Source organism: Argiope bruennichi, chromosome 11 (genome assembly GCF_947563725.1).
Source record: "Argiope bruennichi chromosome 11, qqArgBrue1.1, whole genome shotgun sequence".
NCBI lineage: Eukaryota > Metazoa > Arthropoda > Arachnida > Araneae > Araneidae > Argiope > Argiope bruennichi.
In genome coordinates this window covers 68,583,864-68,596,984 of record NC_079161.1, presented here as the reverse complement: position 1 = coordinate 68,596,984, position 13,121 = coordinate 68,583,864, and the positions used below count along the sequence as shown (strand labels likewise).

The window sequence follows — 13,121 nt, the reverse complement described above, 5'->3', positions numbered from 1 at the left end:
ATGCGCTGTCTGTCTGTCGGTCTGTACTTTCAGAAATATGTAAACTTGATAATTCAAAAACGCACTGGCTTAAATATATGAAATTTGGTATTGGATTTGGGGACTACGAGTGAAGTTTTTCGTCAACTTATTGTATCCATCGGTTGGGAAAAACGCATTTAAAATACAAATTCGATTTTTGGACACTATTAACCGCATGCTAGGGATTAATAGCCAAATATCTCTCCTAAGATGACATCATATATTCAGTAAAAATATTAAATTCTTGCCAAAAGTTAATATTTTGTAACTGTTGAACACCAGCGCCATGTAGGACTTTTTTTGGCATGAAAAATTTATTAGACAGTAAGCGAGAAAGTTTTGAGGAAACAACTTCCGCTGGCTTTGATAAATGTTCAGAATTTAATTAAAATCATAGCTCTATTAACCCATTCTCTAATTCCATAAATTTACCAATCTTTTGAGATCACTACATTCGAACATTTCTCCCTAATTTAAAACAAGAATGATCAAAATACACTTCTTCGTTGATTTTTAATTGACTTTTTTCTAATAAATTGAAAAAAAAAATTCCTGGTCTTTCCAATGGAAACAAAATCTATTTAAATTCTTAAATTTTATTGAAATCATCTGAATAAAATACAGGACGGCATTATCAGTTATTTCAAGGGATATTACCAAGAGGAGAAAAAGTTTTTCAATAAAAAGACTGAAATTTATAAATAAAAAACCGAAAAGAGAAAGGAATGAGAGGAAATGGTCTTCGATATTTTTCCGATATCGATATTACGATCGATTCTGTCGTCAGAAAATAATAAAATTGATGCTATCAGTTCATATCATTATATTTCTTGAATTCTGTTTCTCACTAATGATTGATGAATCGCAGGAAAGGGTGTAATATATTTATATAGCGTGAAATGGCAACAGTCATTCGAATATTAACCGGTAAAAAGGGGGGGGGTGAAATGCCGAACATTAAAATAGAAGAAAATAATGAATCTCTAAAACTCACCAAACGATCGAGATGATATTTTTTTTTTCTGTGGGAGAAAAAAAAACTGATATTACTTCCAGATTATGTATCTTGATGATTACTGTTCTTATATCAACGAACAAAAAAGAAATTCTGCCAATGCTTATTATAAATGACTTACAATGCTTACTTATGATAGGAGTAGAACGTCTTCCATGTGATCTGGGCGTCCCGGGTTCGAATCCTGGTTTGGGCATGCCAGGGCCGAAATCTGCCCGGTTTCTGCCGTGTTCTATCTGTGGTGCGAATGGGACGCATGAAGTAGCTAAGTCGTACTCTTGGCCCTATTTGGTGCTACTGAAAAAACAAGAGACGCTCACTCGGCTTAAATCGCTGATAGATAACTGTCAGTGGGCTTACGGGCTAGCCGTAATTCGCAACACAACAATAATAACTTTCGATCGAACTAAAATCTTTTGAAATTGTATTATATTTAGTAAATTATTTTATTTTTATTATATTTAGCATTATTAGTTGTTTTCACTTTCTCATATACGAAGTATAGAGGAAGTATTGTTCTTTTCAAAAAATTCTGGAAGTGTAATTCAATTAATGACCATTATAAAATCATATTAATAATATTCTGCTGAATACCATTTCAAAGCAAATTTGTTATTATACTACAGGATTATTATAATAATTTGAAGAAAATTAATCTTTGTAAATTCTCGTATTTCCGGGGATAAATTTTATGCATGATTAATTTGTTATAAAGTTAACTGCGTTAACTAAAAAACATTTGCAATTAGAGAAAAGGAATATCTGGGGAACTTGACCTACTTCTTGTTTTAAGAATACGAGACTAACACTTTTGGACGCTTTCACTCGACAAAGGGATAGTGCGTAAAAGGATGAACGTATTTCTGGAATTTTTTGTTAAGCTTTGATCTTACCTTCCTCCCCTTATTAGATGCATTTTTTTGTTTGTTTTTATCTTGCACCTTTTTTTAGCAAAATAAACGATTCCTGGCGCATGCACAAATTCGCAGAGGGTTTCCGTGTCTGAGAATTCGCAGTATACACGCACGCCTGTGAATATTTTGTCTGCTTTGCCAATTTACCCTCATAGTGAATTTATGCCTCATTATTCATTCAACTATATGAGTAAATTCAGAGTTCAATATTTACTCAGTTTTATGAGTAAATTAAAATTTTTCATTCATTTGTAGGAATGAATTCATACCTCATTATTGAATCCTTTTTAGGAATGAATTCATACCTCATTTTTCAATCCTTTTTAGGAATGAATTCATGCCCCATTATTCAATCCTTTTTTGGGAATGAATTCATAACCCGTTATTCAGTCAACCTCCTAAAAGAATTCATATCTCATTATGCAGTCGTTTTTGACGAGTGAATTCATACCTCATTATGCAGTCAGTTTCCACGAGTGAATTCATACCTCATTATGCAGTCAGTTTCCACGAGTGAATTCATACTTCATTATTCAATCATAAAACTATTGGTGGGAGAAAAAAAGTCGATAATAAATTTAGTTCTAGTTTCGAACATTAGTCACTATTTCAGTGAACTAATGGATGCTTCAATCTATTGAAATTCAGAGAAAATAAATTGTGCAAAAAAAAAAAAATGCGCATTTATAACAGAAAAGCATATCTAAACGTATAAAAGGAAATGTGTGCATGCGTTTCTTTCTTTTTCTATACAAATATTTCACATGCAATATTTCAAAATTGCTTGTGCAATAATCGAATTTATCACACACATAATCACGATAATAATTCATTACATCTCAGTGAACGAATTGTGAAATTGAATTTAGTAATATTTTTTATTTAATTTTTAGTGTTGTTTTGAATGCTTTTTCACGCATATTTAATCTAAATACCTATATGAAATTCTAATGAATATAGAAAAAAATCGGCTAACCATCGAATAGAACAAAAAATTATCTTTCTGAAAAATGTTTTTTACATTTTATTTCATTCATTCAATTTTATAACTTAAAATTTTTATTAAAATTAAGTTTTTGTATCCGACAATTTAATTCTGAAATTGTTTACACAATTCTTGATGTTTTCATTATTCGAATATTTTTCTCTAATTTAAAACTGAAATCATCAAAATAACTTATTTTCATTCATTTTTTAACTATTACTTTCTTGGTGCTAAGATTTTCTTCTCTGACGCTTTAACAAAACACGCCGATATGCAAACAAAATAACAAGTTTTACTCCTTCGCTTATTTGGCAAGATGCCAAATCTAGATAACCAGAATCGTGAAAATTATTTATATACATTTAAAATTCTAATAACATCGTTTGCATTATATTTATTTTCAGCTATTTGTTTCAAATTTTATCGTCTGCAGTTTACATGCCGATATCGTTGTCAAGAAGAAAAATGTGCGAACTAATTAATCAGTGTTATTTCTTACTATATTTTCTTTGTTTTCGTTTTGTGTCTTTGTCGTTTCGGTTTTTTGACATTTTTCATTCCACTGACAACTGTTCTACTAGAAAAATATAGCTAGATATGTCTTATTATTAACAGATGTATATAAATAAAGAAGTATATAAGCATTCTAATAATTTTTTTATTTATAAAGTTAAAGCTATTGAGATAAAACATCTTAATTAAATGAGAGAAAAATTGAGCAAGTCGCAACGCTCATTAAATCAAATTTAAAATAATAATTTTACGAATAATTTGTCAATAACTGAGCACCCGATAAATGAGAACTGCATATTAATTCTATAGGAAAAAAAAATATTTTCCACTAAAAAAAAAGTAGTTGCTTGGAGAATTTTCTCTGAAAACCTAAAAACAAAGTTCTGGTTTAAAGGCAAGCATATTGTATAAAAATATGTTTTTATGTACTCAAGAGATATTTTCTTCTTCTTCAGTTCAGTTCATTTTCATAAAAAATCTTTTTATCATACTTTCGCCAACGAGCATTGCGTAGATGCAAGGTAATAAATATATAATGATAGTGACAATAATTAAGAGATAGTGAATGGCAGCACTTTTTCTTTGTCTGCTGCTTTCTCTCTTTTTTTAATATGATTTTGTTGTATAAGCAATTTCTCTCCAGCTGCTTTATTAAACTGTACCGTGATTAAGTTAAAATTGATGAACAAATTTGATTTCATTTGGAGGTTGTTGTTTTTTTTTTTCGTTGTAAAGGCAAAAAACTTTCCTCATTAGTTTCCGCCACTTTTTCCTGAGTCTGTGAGAAGAAAAAAATGTATCTAATATCCAGATTCAATGTAAAAAAAATTCTGCATAGCAGATATTTATAATTCTACATATTGTTTATTGATAATGAAAACATATTGTCTGTTTTCAGATACGGATGCTCTCCAAGCTTCTAAACATCCGTCTTCAAAAAACCAACAAGAGTAGTCTTCACAAAACTTTCTCGTATATTCTCTAATAAAGATGCTATTCCAGAGAACGTCTTGCATGGCCATGGCATACAACAGTTACAAAATGTGTAGCTTGAATTTTGCATTTTTACTGAATCTATAGTGTCATACTTGGTACATTTATTTGGCGATTAATCCCTGGCATGCTTTAATAGTATTCAAAAATCAAATTTGTATTTGAGACGCATTTTTCTCAATTTATTGAAATAGAAATGCGACACAAAATTTCACTTGTAGTAACAATATCCCATACCAAATTTGATGTATTTAAGTTATTGAATTTTGAATTATCGTTTTTACATGTTTCTGAAAGTACCGACAGACAGACAGTCAACCCCTTGTTGGACACAAAATTTGACATGTGTCTACACTATAGATATTAAATCTATGTGCCGAGGTTTATCTATCTAGCTCTCTTTGGTTTTTAATTATCGTTTTTAATTATATTCAAATAGTCGGACATACAGACTTACTCTGATTTTGCTCAAAATGTGACAGAAATCTACGAATTTGGTATAAAGACCGTATATTAAATTTAATCCGTCTAGATCAAAAAGTTTTTGAATTAGCTCTGTCAGTATGAGACATAATACCAAAAATGTGTTTTTCGAACTCATTCAGATCTTTGTCAAAATCTTCGAGTTCGAATTTTTTATCGATCACTTTACTTTCTCTGTAGGTACTATACGAAAAAATGAAAATTGGAATGAATTGAAGAGTATAGAAGACATTTCTTTTTCTTTTTTTCCATCAAGAAGTATGTCAAAACATTACGCAAGTTCCGAATTAAAATACAACTGTAAGATTAATGAAGAAAATGACTTTAAACATTGGAAAAGAATAACTAAAATAGAAATGCGCCTAATAAAGAAAGTCGGAAAAGAATTTTTCTTACTTGATATATTTCGAACCTCTGCGGCGTTCAAATATGCATGAATGACGTTTTGAAAGTTAGTTAAAAATTTCCTAAAAGAAGCAACAACAAACCAAGGGGAGTAATCTTTCCAAAACGTTCTCTCATACTCTCTTGCCATGCCAGAAAACACCTTGCATGGCATTGGTGTACAATAGTTCAGAAATATTAATTTTTGGAGAGATTTTAACATTTTTGTTGAATCTGTCATGTAATTCTTGGCGAGTTATTTGGCGATTATTCCCTCGCATGTGGTTAATAGTTTCCGAAACTCTAATTTGTTTTCCCCAAAAGATTATAACAAATTTTTGGTTCAAAACTGCAGTTATGGTCACAAAATCCCATATCAGATTTGACGACTTTAAATCATTGCGTTTTTATTCCTAAAACTACAGACAGACAGACACTCAATCCGTTGTTGGATCTGACTCAAAATTTGACAGGTGTCTACTCCATAGATATTAAATCGATGTGCTGTATTTTATCTATCTAGATCGTTTCGTTTTGTAGTTATCGTATTAATTTTTATTCGAGCAGTCGGACAGACGGACTTCCTCTGGACATATTCTACTCATAATTTGCTCGGAATCAGCAAATTTGGTGTAAAGACAGTATAGTAAAATTCAATCGTCTAGCTCAATTGGTTTTTAAGTTATCTTTGTCACAGACAGATTGACAGAAAAAATTGTTTTGAGAACTGAGGGAAGTCCAAAATGCTCAGATTGGTCAAAGTCTCGAATTCGAATTTTTTTGACGATTATTATACTTTCTCTATACTAATTATACGAGAAAGTGAAAAAGAAATGCTACCACAAAATAAAATCATTGTCTTTGCATACGGTGTGTATTTGTTATTGCAATGTGCATTCGCTTAATGTTAGAGCCTACATTTACTTTGAGATAAAAACAGTGCAATAAAATAGATGCGTGATTTATTTTAGATATAAAAAAATGCAAATCTACGTTATCTATTTGGACAGTTAGCAGAATGCAGCAGAAGCAATTGTTCAGTATCAATATGCAATTATTTAAATAGCATAATTATGTAATTAGTCTAGTTTAGTTACATTAAGGTCCCGTTTTAAAGCAACACTAGGGCTATTTTGAGACGGTCCTCGTCATTTCGAACCGCGGTCAGATGACGAGGACGACATCTGAGCTGGCAACCCTCTCTCAACATCACACCAGCAAGAGCAGGTTTGGCCTGTACAGAATTAACATGCACCAAGCCCGCTTACACGACAATTCTTCAGTGGAATCGGGTCGCGAACCTGAACCCCTCCCGTTCCGAAGCCGAGACCTTACCACTAGGCCACCGAGGCCCATAATTAGTCTAGGCAACAGCTGTATATGAAAGATTTTGAAATAAGGAAACTTATTGATATTGAATAAATTGAAATTGCGTATAACGATGACAAAGTTATTTTTTAATATGAAAATGTTCATTTTGAAATCTGTATGATTAAAATAATTGAGAAAAACAAAGAACTATTTCTCCAGTTCCATTCGCTGGTCTGATTGTGCCAATTTTTTCGTCCGTAATAAAGGCTTTCCTAATATTAAACTATTAATGAAATGATTAAGAAACAGTTACAATTTTATTTAAAATTTCAACTTTTTTTATAAGAAGAAAAATATGAATTTAATGAAATCTTCCTACATCTTTTCCTTTGATGCAAATTTCAAAGTTTTTTGCTTCAGCAAACATAGTAGGTTTCACCCAGTATAAAACATGCCATAATCTTTAGTAGATTCGCTTTCCGTGTAGGAACGGGAAGCGAGAGAGCCAGTAAACTTCTCAAAGTATCTTGAAGCACTCTAAAAGCATTAAAAGTTCGTAAATTCGCAACCGACTTTTTAAAAAAGAATTCTCGAAACATGTTCATCCACATTATTGATATCGCGCAATCGATGCCATCAGTTGGAGTGGCACCAGGGATTTGGCGTGACATTTTGACGCCACTTCCGCAAGAGGCGACCGCCAGAAATGATAGTCGTTCGACAATCCGCCATCTTGGATGTGAGATGTAAAGTATAAAAAAACTTTTTTGAGAAGGGCTTTATTTATCGATCTTTGGAAGAAAAACACAATGTTTCTTGGTAGAAAGCATTATTGGACTTACCGAATAAGTTTACCAAAAGGTAGAAAAAGAAATATTTTTTTCAGAATCAGATATTGTTTTACGTCTGAAGCCGTTTTTAGCTGGTGGAAGCTATATTAAGTAAGATGGATTACACACAGTGACTTTTGAACTCTGTGCTCTGTTTTGTCAAAGAGTAAAATTTATTTTTTTAGGCGTAGCATTTAACAACAAATGATAGCCTATTTCGAAAGTATAATTTTAATATATATTATTTCTAAAGAATAGATAGCTGAAATATGCATTAATAGTGTATTTTGTAAGAGCATTGTTGCATTATAGAGATTTATTACATTTCATATAAAACCGCAATCAGAGATCTGTTACAATTTCATAGGATTAGTTAATTATATCTTCATACTTTTTATTCCCGTATAAAGTAATCTCCCCCGCTTTTGCGCATGCTTCAAGATGTATTCTTTTTATCAAAATAGAGGTGAGAGGAAAAATGAAAGGAGATGTTTACATTTTACAATAAAAGGAACTCGAATTTTACGTGAAGTTAGAGAGCTAAAAAACTGAGGAATATTATGGGAAAAAGATTCTAATTCACAATGAGAATCATTTTTATTTACTGTAAGTTTTCTAAATATTAAAGTTTGATGTTACTATATTAAATAATCTTTGTGCCAACCCAGAAAGCTCTTTTGCCATTTGAACTAACTATACAAACAATTAATACTCAATTTTGTGTTCTCAGAACGATTCGTCAGAACGGTCAGAAACGACTCGACACTCGCGTATACGTGGGGAAAAAATGAACAAAGAAGTAACTAATGGGATGGCAATAAGTTTAAAGAATTCCTGGAAATGCCCTCACATTTCCACATTTCACTCCTTAGCGAAATAGAATCGTCGAAAAGTGATAGTCTCGGGATACCTGAAACGAACAGTACTCACATAAGATGATTGTTGAAAAAAAATTTCATTTAATGTTATTTCATTATATAGTCAAATCGTGAATGTTGATATATTGTTAAATTTGTTGGTCTAGAAAAATCTTTACTGTCAAGCGAAAGTGACATCATTTTAAAGTCGTGTAAATAATATAGCAAGCCAACAACCTCATCTCACCAAAACTTTCATGCAATAAAGATGTTAAACAGAGATCGACTTGGATAGCACTGGCATAGAATAGTTACGAAATATTTGCCTTTACCACGAATTTAGGATTTTTACTGAATCTGTTTTGTGATTCTTGGCGAGTATTTTTGGCGATAAATCCCTGGCGTGATGTTAATAGCATGCGAAAATCGAATTTGTGCTTTAGATTCGTTTCTCCCATCCCGTTGGAACAAAAATTTAACCCAAAACTATATTTGTAATCATGAAATCCCATACCAATCTTGATTCATTTAAATATTCCCGTTTTTGAGCTGTCACGTTTCATGTTTCTAAAAGTACAAACCGACAGACAATCAATCCCTTGTTGGATTTCGCTCTACATTCAATAAGTGTCTAGACAATAGATGTTAAATTTGCGTACCAAATTTTTTCCATCATGTTAACTTATATTTGAATAGTCGGACAGACAGACTTCCTCTGAAAGGAATTTGCTCAAAATTGGATTGAATCTATAAAATAAAATTTAAAAAAATCTATAAATTGACAAAGATAATTCAAAGCATTTTCGAATTATCTTTGTCACAGTCAGAGAGACGACGGACAATATCCAAAAATATGTTTTTGGAACTCAACTAGGTCTGGAACGTGGAGATTCGATAAAATCTCGATTTCGAATTTTTTAACGATTACTGTTCTTCCACTATACTTCATATACGGAAAAAAAAAAAAAAAAAAAAAAAAAAAAAAAACCGCCACACTCGAAGGGTTTCTGATTCGAGTATTCCTACATCTGTGTATTTTTGCCCTTATATGTGTGTTTACCTAAATATTATATCTTAAGGGAGTTAGTTACCTATAACTAGATATTTATTTCTAAAGGGTTATGGTTACAGACAAATTTAATTTAGATAGCCATCTACTATGCCGTTTTCATTCACTAGATAAAGCTTTCCCCTCGCAGTAACTTCCCACTGGATAGTAGAAAATGAATAGCTCGATGGAGATTTTCATAACAGCTGCTATTAGTCATGCGCATGGGCAAGACTCTTCATACATTTCCATGAGTGAATAAAATGATTCTTTTTTTAAACCATAATCCACAAATTGAGCTCATTAATAAAGGACTAATACCTGTATCACGTGACCCTACGCTTCGCTTAATTTTTCTGCAGGCGATAAAAATTCATCGCCGAAATGAGGAAAAAAAATCTAGAATAATAGCTGGCATTTTAATGAAGCTTCTTTTATCGAAGTATTTGTAACTTTAACCTTGCACAAGAATCAGGTGAATTAGTAGAAGTATTGTGGCAACGTTAATGAGGTTGTTCGCTATTAAAGACCATGAGTTGTTGTGAATTGCGAGGTAATTATTCGAGCGGAAGTAAGTAAGTGTTTTAAAATATTTAGGAAATCGTCGCATTATTTCTGAAGCGATGGAAGCTCGTGAAGCTTTTAATGTTGCTTGTGAAAGAATCCCGGCATTTTCTACTGAGCAAAGTAAAAAGCTATTATCTCTAGTTTAGATAATAATGCACGGTTACGATAATAGATTTGATGAAGTTTAGAATTAGATTTAATAACATTTAAGAAATATCGTTTGCTATTGGTGAATGGAAATTTAAAAAAAGTTTTTAAAAAAGTCTTTCAAAAGCACAAAACGTATAGTTCACCGGGTTTACAAATAATAATTGTTAATGATTACATAATTTTAAGCGAAATATTTGAATATATGCGAATAGGTACTGCAGCATATTTTATTCTGAGATTTTCTTTAGCATATTTTATTCTGAGATTAAGTTCTGTGGAAAACAAAATGCAAAATTTATTCGTATTCCAAAATGCATGGCATTTTTTGAAAAGAAGCAGAAAATATGTGATATATATATTTACATTTTAACTTAATCTGTAGTTTCTTTACTTTAATAAATTTGAAAATAACTTTCAATTTTTAAAATAATCGATTTCTGCGAAAACATTTTTGCCATGCTGTCTCTGATAATTATATGCGAGAGTCGGAAATTCTTCCACTGTTGAATTATACCAACATCAGTGGTCTCCTTAAAACTTTCTCGCATACAATCTAATAAACTTGTAACGCTAGAAAATGCCTTACACGGTATTGGTGTACAGTTGTTCGAAATATTAAATTTCGGCTTGATTGTAGCTTTTTTACTAACTCTGTCCTGTTGATTCTTCCGAGCGTTTTGGCAATCAATCCCTGCCATGCCGTTAATAGTATTCAAAAATCGAATTTGTGTTTTAAATACATTCTCCACAGCCGATAGAAAGAAAAAATTATGACACAAAACTGAATTTGTAGTCACAAAATTCCATATGAAATCTGATATATTTAAGTCACTGAATTTTTGAAGTATCGTATTCACATGTTTCTCAAAGCGCAGACCTACAGACGGTCAATCAGTCGCTATATTTGGCTCAAACTTTGACAGGTGTCTACCATATAAATATTAAATCTATGTGCCAAATGTTATCTATCTAGCTCTCTTCAGTTTGTAATTACCATGTTAACTTATATTTGAACACTAGGACATTTGGACTTCCTTTGAATGAATTTCACTCAAAATTTGATAGAAATAAGCAGATTTGTTTTTAAGATATGTTTTAAAGAATGAATGCCAAATTTCACCCGTCTAGCTCAGAGCGTTTATAAGTTACCTTTGTCACAGACAGACAGACAGATAAGACGTACATTTTCCAAAAATATGTTTACAAACTCAGGGAGGTGTAAAACAAGGAGATTCGTCAAAATATCGAGTTCCGAGTGTTTTGACTATTTTTATACTTTTTCTATACTACGTATACGAGAAAGTAATAAAAAGAAGAGACACTCGCTTATATTTGGAAACTCTGCAGTAAGGAATTCTTCCCTGCAGATGTGGAAGTCCAGAGCATTAAAAATTCCTCAAGTAATTGAAGGAAAACGCAATGCTTTATTTATGGTTTTCGGCTTTGTACTTTTACTCGCGACTTTTTTCAATTATTAATTTGCTATTTCTTAGCTAAATCATACACTTTCAAGCACTTTAGACTCAGACAAATTGTTTGGCTAAGGGAAAAGAGCAATATTTTGCTTTAAAAGCTAGCTAAAGCATTCTTTTTACAATGAGTTTTGAAGTTGTTTCGCTTTAACAAGATTACTGAGTGTGTTTTTTTCCCCAGGATATTCTGAAATTATTGGCGGTCGTTTCTCAAACACATTAAAGAAATTTCCTACTTAGAACATTTGATTCGAAATGGGGCATATCCCGAAGCATTGCATTTTGAAATGGTATTTAGAGCTAAATCAGAGTAAATCGTGTTAATTCGAAGCAAATAGTACCGAATAAAATCTTTCCATAGTAAATAATAATAATTCCTTAATAAATGATAATAATAATTCCAAAATAAATATTAATAATTCTGTAATAAATAATAATGACGAATAATAATTATTCCATGGTAAATAATAATAATGATTAATAATAATTCCATAATAAATATTAATAATTCTGTTATAAATAATAATAATGAATAATAATAATGCCATAAAAATATTAATAATTCTGTAATCAATAATAGTAATGAATTATAATAATTCGGTAATAAATAATAATAATAATGATGAATAATAATAATTCCGTAATAAATATTAATAATTCTGTAATAAATAATAATAACGAATAATAATAATTCCATAGTAAATAGCAATAATAATGGATAGTAATAATTCCATAGAAGTTAATAATAATGATTAATAATAATTCCTTAATAAATAATATTAATAATTCCATAATAAATAATAATAATCATAATTCCATTTTTAATAATAATAATTTCTTAATAAATGAAAATAATAATTCCATAATAAATAATAATAATAATTCCATTTTTAATAATAATAATTTCTTAATAAATAAAAATAATAATTCCATAATAAATAATAATAATAATTCCATTTTTAATAATAATAATTTCTTAATAAATAAAAATAATAATTCCATAATAAATATTAATAATTCTGTAATAAATAATAATAATGAATAATAATAATTTCATAGAAAGTAATAATGATAATTCCATAATAAATAATAATAATGAATAATGATAATTCCATAATAAATAATAATAATGAATAATGATAGTTCCATAATAAATAATTATAATTCCTTAATAAATAATAGTAATAAATTTCCATTTACTCCTTTTTTCCAAATTATATTTAGAGATTGCAAATAAATCAGTCTCGATTTTTTAATGACATTCAAAACCTTCTTCAGTGTAAACTAAAATCGAATTACGCCTTTATGAATTTTCTCATATTTTTGGAAACATAACTATGGGAATAAGTCAATGATGAATTTGTAAATTAATTCCAAAGTTTACTATTATGGTTTTTTTAAATGTTTTCCAAAGTTTTAATATGACAAAAGGACAAAACTACAATTCCTTAATATTTATTTAATTTTTTCACTGAACAATGGCACTGTAAAAAGACGGCCAAATTTATTTTTTAAAAATTGATAATTAAATCAGCACAACTATCCACGTTAAATAAACAATAGATTAATTTTTATGTA

At 30.2% G+C, this 13,121-nt stretch overlaps 1 protein-coding gene across 4 annotated transcripts in view; it reads left to right on the top strand.

The window, feature by feature from the left end:
- Positions 1-4,473, top strand: part of LOC129957230 (peripheral plasma membrane protein CASK-like) — a 416,803-nt gene extending 412,330 nt beyond the window's left edge. For all 4 annotated transcript variants that reach the window (XM_056069470.1, XM_056069469.1, XM_056069468.1 and 1 more), the window contains one exon: positions 4,347-4,473. In XM_056069470.1, the coding sequence (XP_055925445.1) occupies positions 4,347-4,433 (87 nt within the window). In that variant the 3' untranslated portion in view covers positions 4,434-4,473. The remainder of the gene's footprint in view (positions 1-4,346) is intronic.
- The last annotated feature ends 8,648 nt before the right edge of the window (positions 4,474-13,121 follow it).